This window comes from Chaetomium strumarium (assembly GCF_033439665.1).
Source record: "Chaetomium strumarium strain CBS 333.67 chromosome Unknown B0T15scaffold_4, whole genome shotgun sequence".
Lineage (NCBI taxonomy): Eukaryota > Fungi > Ascomycota > Sordariomycetes > Sordariales > Chaetomiaceae > Chaetomium > Chaetomium strumarium.
The window spans coordinates 1,220,006-1,235,586 of NW_026944432.1; the positions used below are offsets into that span (position 1 = coordinate 1,220,006).

At 55.4% G+C, this 15,581-nt stretch overlaps 6 protein-coding genes across 6 annotated transcripts; 3 read left to right on the forward strand and 3 right to left on the reverse strand.

The window, feature by feature from the left end:
- Window positions 1-70: 70 nt before the first annotated feature.
- B0T15DRAFT_485008 (IEC3 subunit of the Ino80 complex, chromatin re-modelling-domain-containing protein) lies at window positions 71-1,266 on the forward strand (the record flags this gene model as incomplete). Its single annotated transcript, XM_062866267.1, has 2 exons — window positions 71-261; window positions 318-1,266. The coding sequence occupies 2 exons, from the start codon at window positions 71-73 to the stop codon at window positions 1,264-1,266; spliced, it is 1,140 nt and encodes a 379-aa protein (XP_062721160.1).
- Window positions 1,267-1,632: 366 nt separating this feature from the next.
- On the reverse strand, window positions 1,633-3,809 carry B0T15DRAFT_195326 (uncharacterized protein). The gene is made up of 3 exons (XM_062862504.1): window positions 3,159-3,809; window positions 2,468-3,004; window positions 1,633-2,395 (listed from the first exon to the last, which is right to left on the reverse strand). The coding sequence occupies exons 1-3, from the start codon at window positions 3,607-3,609 to the stop codon at window positions 1,971-1,973; spliced, it is 1,413 nt and encodes a 470-aa protein (XP_062721161.1). The 5' UTR covers window positions 3,610-3,809; the 3' UTR covers window positions 1,633-1,970.
- A 1,630-nt stretch (window positions 3,810-5,439) lies between these two features.
- Window positions 5,440-6,746, reverse strand: B0T15DRAFT_511304 (uncharacterized protein; the record flags this gene model as incomplete). The annotated part of the gene is made up of 2 exons (XM_062867903.1): window positions 5,440-5,854; window positions 5,923-6,746. 2 exons carry the CDS (start codon window positions 6,744-6,746, stop codon window positions 5,440-5,442), a joined length of 1,239 nt encoding a protein of 412 aa, XP_062721162.1.
- Window positions 6,747-9,584: 2,838 nt separating this feature from the next.
- B0T15DRAFT_397398 (Not1 N-terminal domain, CCR4-Not complex component-domain-containing protein) lies at window positions 9,585-11,652 on the reverse strand (the record flags this gene model as incomplete). The annotated part of the gene is made up of 4 exons (XM_062864895.1): window positions 9,585-9,645; window positions 9,707-10,220; window positions 10,280-11,339; window positions 11,398-11,652. 4 exons carry the CDS (start codon window positions 11,650-11,652, stop codon window positions 9,585-9,587), a joined length of 1,890 nt encoding a protein of 629 aa, XP_062721163.1.
- A 504-nt stretch (window positions 11,653-12,156) lies between these two features.
- On the forward strand, window positions 12,157-13,279 carry B0T15DRAFT_195589 (D-Tyr tRNAtyr deacylase-like domain-containing protein). The gene is made up of 4 exons (XM_062862505.1): window positions 12,157-12,493; window positions 12,558-12,845; window positions 12,906-13,099; window positions 13,153-13,279. Exons 1-4 carry the CDS (start codon window positions 12,487-12,489, stop codon window positions 13,219-13,221), a joined length of 558 nt encoding a protein of 185 aa, XP_062721164.1. The 5' UTR covers window positions 12,157-12,486; the 3' UTR covers window positions 13,222-13,279.
- A 559-nt stretch (window positions 13,280-13,838) lies between these two features.
- On the forward strand, window positions 13,839-15,429 carry B0T15DRAFT_532137 (cyclophilin-like domain-containing protein). Its single transcript, XM_062869293.1, has 2 exons — window positions 13,839-14,447; window positions 14,523-15,429. Exons 1-2 carry the CDS (start codon window positions 14,090-14,092, stop codon window positions 15,287-15,289), a joined length of 1,125 nt encoding a protein of 374 aa, XP_062721165.1. The 5' UTR covers window positions 13,839-14,089; the 3' UTR covers window positions 15,290-15,429.
- Window positions 15,430-15,581: the final 152 nt, after the last annotated feature.

Genomic DNA, 15,581 nt, shown 5'->3' on the forward strand with positions numbered 1-15,581 from the left:
AGCCCATCGAAGGTTCATACTCTAGACACGAAACAGCTACATGGAAGGCGCTCCGCGCAGCCGACTCGACATGAAAGTTAAAGCTGAAGACGATTCTGGCGATGTAAGAATCCCAGACGACAAGCCCACGTACCGGTCGTGGAAGAAGAAGTATCGCAAGATGCGTATCATTTTCGACCAAAAGATGCACGAAGGCGAGGAACTTCATAGATTGGAGCAAAAAGCGTTGGCCACAGCCCGGAGGCTCGCGGTACAAAAAGAGCACGTTTGTCATTCTTTTGCTCCGCACATGATGGCGTTGCTGACACTTCTTGCAGCCGGTTACTCGATCTTCTTCTGGACGTGAACAACTCGCCCCAGATCCCGCCCGAAAAGCAAATTGACCTTAGCCTGGACGTGCCCTCCGAGGATGACGCCCTCATTCTCGACATCGACCGGCCGTCTACTACACGGCAAGGTGGTCCGGCACCGGCCACTTCCTATAAGAGACTCCTAGAGGAAGTGCCACATTTCACATTCTCTTCCGCACCCGAGCGTTTCCCAGAACTCCTCGCAGATCTCGAAGCCGGCCGAGACTCTCCCGCCGATCCGGGCCAGGGCCAATCGCACCCTCCTTCTTTCCTCACTGCCGATGACATCGACAACTACATCTGGGAACTAGACACACATCTTGGACATGAAGATGCCGCCAATGGCAGTGGGAGAAAAGACTCGGGGCTGCTGCCCACTCTCGCCCCGCTTGCCCACGCCGACCGCGCGAACCCGAAGGACGCTCAGCGCGACTTCGCCATACGGAACCCGACCTCGGTATACAACTGGCTGCGCAAGCACGCTCCCAAGACCTTTTTGCAAGACGCCGAGCACGACAAGGATGCCGGCAAGGAGAATGGGGACGACGGCCACGGTCCCGGTTCCGCACGTCGCGGCAAGGGCGAGCGTGCCCCGCGCGGCACAGGCTCTACACGTGCCAAGAGGGCGAGCGCAGCACATACCCGCGCAGCGGCCGCGGCGGAGAGCTTTGAGGATCTGGACGATGAGTTCGGCTACGGCGGAGTTGCCGCGACGCCTAGCACTGTGGGTGGTGGCGGCGGCGGGAAGGGGAAGAGGAAGAGAGTCGTGGATGATGACCCGGGCTACAGGCCCAAAGGCGGCTCTAGTCGGCCAAACAAGAAGAAGCGGAAGAGCGAGGGTGTGGAGAAGACGCCGACGTCCAATGGCCCGCGGAAGAGCGGACCTACCCTCTGGTCTGCGCCTAATGATGATTGATTGCTCGAAGGTGTCATCTCGTCCCTAGCGAGCGGACTGCTCGGAAACCGGGTAAGATCACGTTCAGAAGATGGACCACGGCCATGCTTTACGGGCAATTCAATGACCCGACTTTTACGCAATTTTTGAAGCCGACACAACGGCTGGCGGTACTTGTTTTTGTTTCAAAATCGCTCAGTATGAGGACGGTGGCGGCGGCGTTATTCGGCCCGGATCGTTATGGAGTTATTGGTCTTCAGCATCGTATATTAATGAACCTTTCGCGGCAGTACAGCGTAGGGCCCGCTGGTCGTCGCATAAGGCTTGGTGTACCGGGTATGAAGGTTATATGTGACGAGAACAGCCAACCTGGGATTGTATCATTGACTGCCCCGAAAAGTGTCTATATACAGGAATTCGTCTGTCACACGGCCGGCAACGCCCTATGTATGTACATGGTACGCTAGCAGTGCGTTATGCAAATGACCCCACGGCAGGAGAGACGCATCCAGAATGACCCTCGACATGCAATGCGGGATCTAAACGATTCAAACCACTGACTGCTCTTCCAAGGTGTAACCAAACGCGAGCCTAGCGCCTGAGAGGGCTGGCTGACAGTTTGCGGGTGTCAACGCGGAAGATGATCATCTCCATTCCGATGCAGCACTGAAGCTTGAAGTGGCCCGAGTTTCTCAGGCCAGCATTCGCCTGCGTCATCAGCCTTCTTAGAGCTTCTCCTTCAAGCTCTGCTTCAGCCTCCTCTCGACGGCGCTGAGGTACTCGCTTGTGGTGACATAGTCCTCACGAGCGGTCTTGCCACACGCAAGAGCCAAGTCCTTGGTCATGATGCCGTCAATGTCCACCGTGTCAATGCAAGCCCGTTCGAGGCTCTCGGCGAAGGCAACAACCTCCGGGGTCCCGTCCATCTTGCCACGCTGGATCAAGCCACGAGTCCAGGCGAAGATGGAAGCAATGGGGTTGGTGGAGGTCTCACGGCCCTTCTGGTGTTCGCGGTAGTGGCGGGTCACGGTGCCGTGGGCGGCTTCAGACTCGAAGGTCTTGCCATCCGGGGTGATGAGGACCGAGGTCATCAAGCCCAGGGAGCCGAAGCCCTGGGCGACAATATCCGACTGGACGTCGCCGTCGTAGTCTGCCGGCCAGGTCAGTACTTATCCATGTCGAACAGGCCAAAAGAAATGCCAGCGCAAAGCGAGAAACCCACTCTTCAGCGCCATAATGTAACCGCCGCTGCTCTTGATCATCTGAGCGACCATGTCGTCGATCAGACGGTGCTCGTACCAAATGCCGTTGGCCTCGAACTCGGCCTTGTACTGGGTATCGTACAGCTCCTGGAAAATGTCCTTGAAGCGGCCGTCGTACTTCTTAAGGATCGTGTTCTTCGTACTCATGTACAGGGGCAGCTTCTTGTCCAGGGCAAGCTTGAAGCTGGCATGGGCAAAGCCGGTGATGCTCTCATCGGTATTGTACTGGGTCTGCGAAACACCACCGCCGTTCTTGAACTGGAACACCTCGATCTCTTGCGGCACGCCGCCTGTGGGGGTGTAGACCATGCTGAGCTTGCCCGGGCCCGGGACAACCAAGTCCTTCGCCCGGTACTGGTCGCCGAAGGCGTGGCGGCCGATGATAATCGGCTTCTTCCACCCCGGCACGAGGCGAGGGATGCGCGGAATCACGATGGGCTCACGGAAGACAGTGCCCCCGAGCGCATTGCGGATGGTGCCATTCGGCGAGAGCCACACTGCCAAGCGCAGGCGCGAATTCGCAGGTTAGCCTAGCCATATGGAACTTACTCTTCGGCCAAAAAGAAATGACCGAAGGGGGCACAGCTAGAACCGGGCGGCGCAAGAGGGGAGGGAGGGGCCGGGGGGGGGGGGGGGGGGGCGGGCACATACTCTGCTTGAGGTTGAACTCCTTGACACGGGCCTCATCGGGGGTGATGGTCGCGCACTTCACGCCGACCGAGTACTTCTTGATGGCCTCGGCGGCATCCAGGGTGACTTGGTCGTTCGTCTCGTCGCGGTACTCGAGGCCAAGGTCGTAGTACTTGAGGTCGATATCCAGGTAAGGAAAGATGAACTTCTCCTTGATGTCCTTCCAGATCACGCGGGTCATCTCGTCGCCATCGAGCTCGACGACAGGGTTCTTGACCTTGATCTTGGCAGGTGCGTCGGTGGCCATGGTGCGCCGGCTGGGCTGGTAGTGGACGAAGAGAGTGGAGGCTCGTGGCAAGGACGACGCAGGTGTCGCACGGAAGCTGCAAGAAACCGGAGTGACGGCGGCACGAGCCCAGGCTGGCGCACGAAGGAGAGGAGCACGGAAGGCGGCGGTTGCGACTGACGACATAGTGGGAAAGAAGGGAGGAGGAAAGGCGGACCACGGCAGTATATGAAAGATGACGGATGGTGAGACGCGCCGGGTCGGGCCGGCCGTGGGCAGCAGTCGGGCTATCGGAGCTGCAGTTGGCAAGTGGGACGCCTGAAGCCCGGTGAATGAGAACCGAGGGAAGGAGCAGCGACGGCAGCTCGAAGCGACTGTTGATTGGGCGTGTTGTGTGGGCCGCGGCAAACTATCCGGCAGAGAGGAACTTATTATTGAGATCCGCAACGAGAGATCGAGACTACAGCACACTGTAGGAGAACCCGAAGCCAGCCGTTGCCAACGCTGTACGGAATCTGATCGTGACACAAAATCCGGCTTTGCTTAGCGGGGTATTTGGGGGAAAGCTAGAAGAAGAGGGAAATGTCAGTGGAGGGATGGTGATTAACCGGCCGATATATATATACGTACAATACAAGTTGAGCCACTTATTATCCGAAGTGTCCAGATGCGGGTTCCCCAGATAGAATCTGAAATGTGTGGTGCAAATTCAATCCGGTCATTGACGTCCCGCACGGTGCTATGTGTCTGAGCGTGTGTAGTACTCTTTTAAGAGTTGGCGTCACCCCGTCAGTCATCAACGCAAAGGCAAACTCTTCCCGAAATCGGGGCATGAGGAGATCGAGCAACGGACCGAAGTACTGTACCTTACCCCACTGAGTAACCTCAAAGCGGAGACTGGGAGCTGTGCAGGTCCAAGGATTGCGGGGTACCGTTGCCGAGCCGGCGGCGATAAGCAACGGATACGGAGTACCGCCGGATATAAGAACCTGGGAGGCACTTAGGTTCCATCCGTATTGCACACTGTGTAAGACGAACGACCAGAACCGCCTTTTTTTGCAGAGGTAAACGCTGGCCGGGCACTCACTCAGTATGTACATACTTACATGCATCACTGGTCCAAAATTGCTCGCAAAGCAGCTCACAAATTCTCCTGGTCCCTTATCTAGGAGGTATAGATATGTCCATGCGTACTGAAGTTGACCTGGAGGCGGCATGAGACCTGGAGTCCTGGAGACCTGGGCTGCCATCTCCTATCCACAAATTCCCTTCTATGACGCCCATTAGAGATAATATATCAAAGCTCCCGTGTAAACCTTACAGCAGCACCGCGTCCCATCCCACTCTCAGTCCCATCTATCCCTGAACGCCACCATATGCTGGAGGGGAACGTACAACGTTAATACACGGCCTCGGGCCGAAGCTGGCTTGAGACGCCAACCCAGGAGATGGGGAAGGGTGGCCACTTCAGCGAGTCGCCAACAAACCCCATCGAAACGTGGATCAAAAGCCCTTACCGCATCCAAGCAGGGAAGCTGGACGCCAAGGGCTTTGTGGGAAAAGAAAAAGCCAAAAAAAAAAGAATTGGAAAACCGAACAAAACTCCAGACCTCCCCGTACCGAGTAGTCCCAATAGTCAGTCATCAGTCAAAAAACGGAGAGTGTTTCTGCAAGCCACAGGAAGAAACGCCTCCCAAACACCCCAATATACCGGAAAGGAAAACCTAAAGCACGCCTTCCCCAAGACACCAAGATACCGAATTTCCTTCCACTTGGAGCTCGGCGTATTTCTCGTATAGCTAGGGAATGGAATTCGACGAAGTCGCCGTCACACAAGAAAGCGACAAGCTGGGTTTCCAGAAAATAAGGAGAGTCGACTGGGTGCCCCAAAGCAAGGAACACATACATGAGCTAGGGAAGGACGAAAGAACCCCTTTTTTTGATCGAGCAAACCATAATGACGGGCAGCGAGTTGACAGAAGGAAAGCATTCTTCTTTCGCAAGAGGCTGCAGCATTCAGACCTTGCCATCCAGTCTGTATCTCTGGCGTTCGCTCTCGCAAGGACTTCCACAGCCGGGACAGACAAAGCCGTGCTTGGCCTGGCGGACTCGTCCGAGGCACCGACCGCAGCGCCACCAGCCTTCGTTCACCGCGTGGGGGGCGCGGGAATCCCACCACTTCTTGTCGCCCTTGTTGCCCCTGCGCAGCAGGTCTTCTTGGTGATAGGTCCTGAGGTGGTCCCGGAAGTGGTCCTGGCGAAAGAAAGGGGTCTTGTGACGACTGCACCTCTTGTAGTCGCAGAAGTACTTCGTCTTCTTGTCCTCCTCCTCATGCCGGACTTTATAGTGTCTCTCGAGGTCAGCCGGCCGGCTGGCTCCCGCCCGACAACCCGGATGGCGACATCGGTACCTCTCCTTTTGTGCTGACGGCCTAACGGAACTCTGTCAGCCCATGGCGGCCTTTCTGGCACATCCCCGACCAGCTTTTGTCAGACTTACCGTGCGACTGACGTTGTGGGATGGAAACTGGACGTTTCCGCTGTGCTCATGCTTGTGTTTGTGCTTGTGCTTGTGCTTGGCCCGTAGCACTCGGCTTCCAAGTCCGCCCTCAGCTCTGCAAGAACCGACACAATGGCAAGGTAGCAGATGTCGAGTGCTTCTTCTCCTTGGACCTGAACTTGCAACTGGTACGCCGCTTCCTCCAGGACTAGGTTCGCGTCGGTGTAGCAGCCGTCCGCGTCGTTCAACTGACGGTGGAGCAGCTCGTAGACGACCCTCTGCACCGCAGCCCGGGGCGATGCCTCGAGACCCTGCTTCTCGAGCCGCTGGCGAGCTTCCTCGACTGCCTGGAATGTGACGACTCCCAGCTCGTACGGACCGAGCGCTCGTTCATTGGCGATCAGAGAACGCGCGATCTCGGTGGCCTGTCTTGCGGCGTCTTCGATGCTGCCCATCCTCCCGTCGAAGTGCTGCAGGGGACTGCAGAACTGCAGTTCCTGAGGGAGTTGTTGGCCCGCATGGTGGTATTGGGCACCGAGCGCGGAAAGGAGGTGGGCCGTGTCGTGGGCTTCAGGATATGAGGTTGGGTATGCACTTTGTGTGTGCTCCAAAAGGACGCCGTCTGTAATGGGCGACGGACCGGCCGACGAGTAGCCAGTCGAGTAACACCCCGAAGAGTACGAGGTGGCTGTATAACTGCTGTCGGCCGTGCGACTCGTCGATTGAGATGTGCTTCTCTCCATGTTGGACGGACCAGCCCAGAGGTCGTCTTGGGACGAGGAGACCTCGACGGCCGCCCCTGAGTGATGTGAATACCAGGACATGACGGGTGTCCCCGATGAACCCTGCTGTTTTCTAGTTCTGCTGAGGGATGTAGATGGCAAGTTCTGTTGGGGCCTCCTTTGGTTAGCCTCTAGGCCACACTGTGAACGCAGCCGGGAAGAGCTAGATGTCCAGCGGGGGCAATAGCGAGAATGCCGCCGAATAGTATGCAGGTAGGTACTAGTAAATAAGTGGTTCTGACAAGGCAGAGATAAGAATACCCGAGAGAGATTGCCCGGGGTGAGAAGGGGGGGAATGCACCAACGAACAACAGTCTCAGACGGACGACTCCAAGTCATACCATATATCTGGCTCACCTCGGAGAGCATATCGGAGCCCTGTCGGATGCTAGGCAGTGAGGCGGTATAGCACATTTGCACACCGTCAAGGTAAGGCGGACGAAGGTCCGGCAAGGAGGGTGCCATGCGCACGTGGCCAGGTTGGATAGTATATGCCGCATGCAGCAGACGACGCCCGTTGGAGATGAGCATTTCAAGACGACGGACCAAAGCCTGATGCTGCAAATCCTTACTCCAAGCTGTACCTCAGCGAAGACCGAGTGGACGTCTTGACCGGAGCCTCTCCGACTCGCAACCGCCACGCTTTCACTTGATACGCAGCTTGGGTCGTAGCTAATGGGGCGCAGGACGCGGACTTGGCTGCTACAGCCACCACCGATGGCCACGAAAGGCAAAAGCGCGAAAGGAAACAAGAGGCTGTTTGCACGTACCGGGAGGTGGGGGGCTCAGGAGCGTCCGCTTAGGTTAAGATAGCTTACCTTAGGTGGGTGAAAGAAAGGAACCTGGAGGAGAACGGCCTTGTTACGTCCTCGGTGGGCAAAGGATACGGAAGCCATCTCACACATACCAGGCACCTCCACTGTTAGGTAGGTACACTCATGAGAGGCGACTGCAGGGACCGAGACCAAGTGCACGGACTCTGAGACGCAGCAATGAAAGGCTCCGATCTCTAGTTCAGCCCGGCAATCGATAGTCATGATTCATGGTCCTCGGCTTGCCCTTTTGGAAGTCCCTCGGCAGGCAGGGCACCCACGATATCAGATACTAGTACCTGTTAATCAGACGTCAGCACTCATAGCAGCCCTAATTACCATACCTAAGGTAAGGTACTGTAGGTAGGTAGGTAGATAACATGAAGGGCTCCACAGAGAAGGGTGAAAGGACCCTGGCAGATAACCTACCTTACCTATACATTCTCATGCCATCATGGTCAACCAGCACATCAGCTCCCAGGCAGTGTATCACAAGGCTCGTCAATGATTGAAGGAAGGCCAACCGCGTTAGCTGGGATGCCCTGTAAGCAGGTTGCAAAGTCCTAGGTAGTAAGGACCTCGAAGTCGCATTGGCAGACAGATCGGGTCGACTCACTGTTTCGGAAGAATCGGGTATTGGCACCCTTCTGGTCGACTTCCAAGTTCTCTACGGAACCTAGAGTCAGTGCAGTGGCCAAAGGGGTGACAACACCGAGGGGAGGACACCTTGGATCTGCAGCCTCGTAGCTGTGTTTGGTATCTGACAACTTTGATAGAAGACCCCGCAAACGGAACGGTTACACGAGCTTAAAACTCGCCGTCAAAACTCTCGCCAGCCTTCTCTCCGCTGCCCTGCGGCTGAGCAGGACGGGACGATGCATCTTCCCCAGAGACTGGTGAGCTGCCCATCCGCGGGTGGGGGCTACAGAAGCACCAATCGCTTACATCAAGCTACGGTTGGCTGACCTGTCTAACAATTCTCGGTGTGCAAACAAAGTTAGGCATGTGTGTACCGTACTTACTATCGCACTTGTTCAACTTCCAGCATCCGTCGCTGTAATTCTCCCAACCGCCGGATGCTGTTCCGGTCCCGGATGCTTACTAGTAGTAGCCTTGAAATCAAGGGCGTTAAGGTAGAGTATGAAGTAAATCGGATGTGCTGAAGGTCGTTGCTGCGCCTCGCTGCGCCTCAACGAGCGAGACGGCGTCCGGGGACCTCCCACAGAAATGTGAATGTGAGTCTCATCGCCTTCCACACCGCAGGACGGAAGAGGAAAGCGGGGCTGCTGAGTGGGTCGATCGGAGGGCGGCTCCCGCCGAACCCCAGTTGCAACCGATGGTCCCCCCGGTTTCCAGATCCGGCACCGGGGTGAAGTTGCAAGCTATCACTACCACACTGGGCCAGGATGTCGTCCCCAAGGCAGATTCGCGGGCTGACAGTGAGGTGCTGAGTGAGTCATTTGTTTGGAAGCGCAGATGGGACATGCTGCGTCTGTCTCAACTCTCAACTGCAGTTTCCTGAGTATCCCCCGAGCCCGCACCTCACTTGAAGCGAACCAAAAGGACCAAGACCCGGAGCACGAACAAAACGAGGCAAAGAGGCAACTTGTACAACTCAAAACGTGTCTCGACCATGGGGACGCTGGAAAATGCGAACCATCAGCGGCTCTCACTAGCTGCCCCGGCTAGCGCGACAACCTCCCGAGCTCAGGTCACTTCTCGGCAAATCCCCCGTCATGGCAAACGTGGGAGCTGAAAGGGACCTACAACTATGGTGACGAGCTCCATACCTCACAAGGTTTTGGAGGGCTAATTGCGAGAAGGCGGCTGCGACAAGCAATGCGGGGTTTGACTTCTCGATCATCAGAATGAGAGTGGACAGCGCGGCCGCATATTTTATGAACCACCTCAGTCGACTCCCGCCCCAGAGGACAGGAGGGTTACCCATACAGAACACCCAAGCATACTTCATGCCTACCTTACCTAATGAGCTGCCTTCTTCCCTACTCCACCTTACGTTTCCCATTTAAGGGCGTAAGGTATTTCCGCTGCCGAGGTATCCGTGGACTTAGACCTCGTCTTCGAGGAACTTGTACGCAAACTTGAAGTCCGCTTTTCTCCGGTTCATCCTGCTTCAGGTTAGCCATCTTGGTCCGGCTATACCCTGATACCGACACGATCCGAACTCACCATGTGCTTTCATAGTCGAAGAACCGATATGTCCCCTGCTCGAATTCTTCCGTTATGTTCTTGGGTTCCTCGTGCCTTTGGAACCAGGTCTGGTATTGCTTATGGAACCTCCAGCTCTGGTCCTTCAATGCCTTCGCGGCAAGGTACTGTTGGTACGTGCCCTGCTTGTAGTAGAACACATAGAAGAGCGTATCCGGGTCGATGCGTGTATAGAGTCGAGGGTCGTCGAAGATAGTCAGCGGTTCTTGCGGGAACCTCGTATGTGAATGGAACTTCACGTCTGGCTGGTAATTCCGCGGCGGCTCGGCATCCAAAATCCCGGGCTTGCTTGCCTCCGATGATGCCTGCATCCTCTGCGTCGCGGAATTATTCAGTAGTGCGGGCCGCTTTCTGGTGACCTCGTAGGATTCCACCAGATCCTGCAGAGATGCAGGAAGGTGGTATATAGACTCCTCTTCTTCCACTGCCTCTTCTACAGACCTGATGTCATGTGCCGTCCCATTTGTACGTGCCGCTGTACCATCTAACATTAGTACCTCGACTGTAGTGTTCTTGTCAATGGATGGAACAAACCTCTTGTGCTTTCGGCGGCATCCGATGCAGTCGGATGCGCCACGGATTTGCCCTTTGATGTCGTCCTGCTCGCCTGAGGAGCCACTGTTGGCCCGGTTGCCGGTGCAGCAGTTGTGCTGGACGTCTTCTCTTGCGACACCGGCTGTATAGATGCAACACTTGGAGAGTTTGCTGCGCTCGTCTTCGCTTGCGCCGATGCTAACGAAGCACCACCAACTATTGGGGTTGTCGATGGCGGCGGTGGTAATGGAGCAATGCCAACGCTGTTCTTGTCACTGGCTGCCGCTGCCGCTGCCGCGCTGGCATACTTCAAGCCCTCACCCGCGAGCCTCGTTGGCACGGCTGCCGGTTTCATGTTGGCGTTGCCTGAAGCGCCACTGCTGAGGGTCGGGAGTGGGGTGGTGTGCACCGTCGCGAGTGTAGGAAGGGGCGATTTGAGCTGCGCTGACGGCCGCCGGGCGGCCGACCCTGCCACTGTATCAACCGCGCTGCGCTGCTTCCCGGAAAGAACCGCCGCCGGCTTGGACTCGGGCTCGGCAGTGGCATCGTCCTGTATCGACTGGGTATCCTGCGAGGATCCCTTGTCATTGTCGATGTTCATGCCGTATTGATCTTCCTCATCTTGTAGGTTCAGCTCATCGTACATGCCCTCGTCCTCCATAAAATCGTCGTTCATGCCGTCGGTCACGTAGTACTTGATGTTCTCCTCCAGCTCGTTGACCTGGTCGGCCTCGACACCCCCGTTCTCGAGTGACCGCCGGATCAGTTCTAGTTTACCCTGATGCCACTTGTGTCGTTCGATGATGCGCTCAATCTCGGCGATGCGGTCTGCCTTGGCGGCATGGCCCTTCCCCTTCTTCATGGTCGCCTGTATTGATTCGCCCTCGGCCTCGAGGGTCTCGATTTGCTGCTCCAGCTCGTCGACCATGCTACTTAGGAACTCGCTCGCCTCCATCTTGGCCTGCTCTTTGGGGTCCAATTTAGCGGCCGCCGAAAGTCCTTCCTTCGAATACGCCTTGGTTTTCATGGCTTTCTCGACAGCCTTGAACTTTTCCATTTGCTAAGAAGACGGGTAAGTCTGCTGGCCAGCCCAAGACGCCGCCACTTGGAATACAAACCGTCTCGATTAGCCGCCTCTGCTCCAGGAGAGGAGCTTTGTCCTTGATGTCATTGCTGGCGGCCCATGTCTTGATCTGGTCGCGCAGTCTTTGTAGTTTCTTGATCTCACGCTTGAGCTGATCTTCTAGCTTTTCCTTCTGCGCCTGGTTCGTCGACTGTTCGATCTTCTCATAGATGGCTTCAAACTCGGCAACGCCTTCCGCCACCTTCTTGAAGCACTTGTCGACTTCTTGTTGGAGTTTTCGCGCCGCCATCTCGTCTGCGATGGCCCGCTAGCCAGGGCTGATATGAACTCCTAGTGCTGGCGATTCGCCCGGTAGGACTCGCTTGTCGTGGAAGCCGACAGTGGGTAGCTGGTTTCGCAATTGCGCACTGTGGGCAAGGACGGAAGCGGCGTCGTTAGCCCTCGTTCGTCGAAATCGGAAATCTAGGTGCACCACGTCACCAGGCAGGAGATGCACCTGCTGCTAAATGAGGGCGAATTCGGTCGCTCGAAACAGGCGGGCGACTGTTCGGTGGCCTCGTTTTGCGGTCTGAGACGGCAATAGTCGATTGAGATGTCAGCTGCTGAAACAAGCTGGGCAAGCGTGTGCGAGGCGCAACTCAAAGAAGTTGTCGGTACAATACATCTCGGGGCGCGGTTGGCCGTTGCCGCGTGACGCTGGTACAGTGGTATTTTGCTAATGTCACTGTGAAGTGCCGCCTATTGCTCTTACCCCCGCCTGAGCCCACAAAACTGAGCTCTGAATCTTCAAGAAGGCTTTGAGTTGACAGGACGGGAAGGCAACCATCTATGAAGGCTTTAATGTACGTATATACCTTGTCTAAGCCTGTGTGTAAGTGTGTATGCTACAATCCTGTTCGGATACCTTTAGTATCTTCCCAATCATCTACTCTAGTGTTCTAAGTGCTCAGGAGATGTGAGGCACTGTGGTGTATAGTACTAGTACATACCATACATAGTACCTAGTAGTACATTACATACACGTACTTAGCTTAGCGTACATCAAGCATCACGCCAAGCGGGACCTTGCTGCATTGCTCCCTTGACATCTGCGCAGCACAACAAGATCCAAGTTTCAATCAAGATGAAAGGTGAGTTCTGAACTCTGAATGCCGAGGACATCAGGTTGAGAGTCTGTACTGATTCCACAACCAGCTATACTCCAGCGGGTTCTCTCAGCCTCGGTTACGGTGGAAGGGGAGCTTGTCTCTTCCATCGGTAGAGGCGTGCTTGTTTTCGCGGCCGTGGGGCCCGGGGACACCGAGAAGGAGGCTGAGTTATTAGCAGCCAAGGTGTTGAAGTTCAAGCTATGGGACAATGCAAATGGTGGTCGGGTGAGATTTCCATTGTTGAAGATCATTGCCCAGTGGCGCGAGCCAGCTCTAATAGGACGGGATCAGTGGAAGATGAACGTCCAGGATATCGACGGCGAAGTTCTATGTGGTGAGAAGGGTTGAACCGGTACAGCAAACCCCTAATACAGGCTCTAACAGTCGCTCACAGTTTCTCAGTTTACACTTCTCGCCTCGACCAACAAAGGCAGCAAACCCGACTTCCACAACGCAATGGGCGGAGAAGACGCCAGAAGGCTGTATCAGTATTTCTACCGCAAAGTGCAGGACGGCTACAAGGTAGACAAAGTCAAGGACGGAGTATTTCAAGCAATGATGCAGGTGGCATTGGTCAACGATGGACCGGTTAGGCCTCGCCCCATCGCATTGTGTGTTTCGGTTATGCTGACAATGCAAAGGTGACCCTCGAGCTGTCAGCGCACCCAAAGCAGGATCACAATCTGAAGAAGCCGAAAATAGGCGAATAGCAAACTCGACCTTCCGGAAGATAAGAAACGCCAATGGTGTAGTGCATCTGGTCTCAGCAAGGACGTGACACGCCAGTACCTTAGCAATGACAATGCTCCTGAATTCGTCCGGAGCCTATAGTGCATGTTTTGGGTTAGGTCCTTTGGTAAGGTACCTACCAGGTACTAGGTTATCGTATTGTATTGTATATACATACATAGTGTAGATACGGTACCTACCTGGGTAAGTTACTGTAGGTTCCATCTGCCTGCTGGGCACTGGGTTCAGTTTGTGTGCCAGTGCGCCGGAGTCTTTCATCCTACACCGCCCTCCATAATAGGTACAGCTTGGCGCGGCTAATGGCAGCTTCACACCTTGCGCTTGCGATGCCCCTCAGCGGATTGGCTGCCCCACCACATCGAAGCTTCACGAACCTCCCTGTCTCTCACATGCGAGCTTAGCAGTTCTGAATCGTTGCCAGTAAATAAACCACAATTTACTGCTGCATTTGCACATATCCTTCAGTGTCTGTTCTGGGTGTAGATAAAGGAGGAAGCACTTTGCCGTTGGCCTAGAAGCCAGGTACCGACAAAACGCAGAACCAACCAAGCAAACAACCTGGAAACATCCAAAGCGCAACTTGCAACTGAAAGCTCCCAAGTAAGTACCAGACCAGTAATCCTGCTGCGTCCTGTCACCGCTCCCATTCCTAGGAATAGTGAGTGCTCTCACATTAGACTTCTATTTCTTTCAGCCTTTCTCAGCCCTCCGCGCATTGAAGAGTCCCCGGGCCTGTGCTAGTTCCAGGCACTAACACGCATCTTAAGTTCTCCTTTCCCGATCAGTCCTCCATTGCAAGATACTACACCCACCATTCGAACATTCAACATGACCACCGACGAGGACAAGAAGTCCCGCAGCCGCGTATTCTTCGATATCACGATTGGTGGAAAACCGGCTGGGCGGATCATTTTCGAGCTATACAATGATGTAGTGCCCAAGACAGCCGAAAACTTCCGCGCTCTGTGCACTGGCGAGAAAGGCGTGGGCAAGGGGGGCAAGCCCCTGCACTATAAGGGCTCGATTTTCCACCGGGTCATCAAGGAGTTCATGATTCAAGGTGGTGATTTCACTGCTGGAAATGGCACTGGTGGTGAATCTATTTACGGCGCCAAATTCGAGGACGAGAACTTCGAATTGAAGCACGACCGCCCTTTCCTGCTGTCGATGGCCAATGCTGGCCCAGGTAAGTCGAGATGCAGTCCTTGCTCGTTCCAATGAGTTAGCTGGCTTGCTGACCCAGCCTTGCGCCGTGTCGCAGGAACCAATGGCTCTCAGTTCTTCATCACGACGGTCCCAACCCCTCATCTCGACGGCAAGCATGTCGTATTCGGAGAAGTCCTCAGTGGCAAGTCTGTCGTCCGCCAGGTTGAGAATCTTAGAACCGTGAGCGATAAGCCCACCAAGGATGCCGTGATTGCGGACTGCGGCGAGCTGTCGCCGTCCGAGGTCGTTGCCGCCGATACCAAAGCCCCTGACGCTTATGGCGACGAGTACGAAGACTTCCCCGAGGACCAAGTGACGGGGGACGAGGTCCTGTCTGCTTCCCAGATCCTGAAGATTGCGACGGACTGCAAGGACTTCGGTAACAAGGCTTTCAAGGCAGGCGACCTCAGCGTAGCCCTCGACAAGTACCAGAAGGGACTGCGATACCTGAACGAGGACCCGGATCTGGACAAGGAACCGGCAGATACCAAGACACAGATGGATGCTCTGCGAATCAGCTTGAACAGCAATGCCGCGTTGATGAACCTCAAGCTCGGCGCGTGGGATGAGACTGTCCGCGCTGCGGACAATGCCCTTGCCGTCTCGGGCATCTCGGACAAGGACAAAGCCAAGGCTCTCTATCGGCGCGGCTACGCGCAGGTACGCTTGAAGGATGAGGATGCCGCTCTGGAGAGTCTGGAGCAAGCGAAGAAGCTGGCGCCGGAAGATGCGGCCATCAACGCGGAGCTTGTAACGGTCAAGAAAGCAGCCGCGGCGAGACTTGCCAAGGAAAAGGCTGCCTACAAGAAGTTTTTTAGCTGATGTCATGATACTACACGCCGTAGGTACCTACCTAGGTAGGCAGGCATTCATCGGTGGCCGCACACCTTGTCTTTTCAGGCAAGGGCAAGACCAGCAGAGTAAAAAAGGAAACCCGATTCGGGCATACTGACCCGTAATTGAGTCTTGCTTGTATTGCTAGTTGATCTGCCCTCCCATCCAACGACTGTGACTTTGTGATTTTCCGTGTATCATGTGAACAACACATCTATATACAAAAGAACATCGCTTCCATTGGCTCAACCAAGCCAGTAGACTGCGTGCGCCACATATC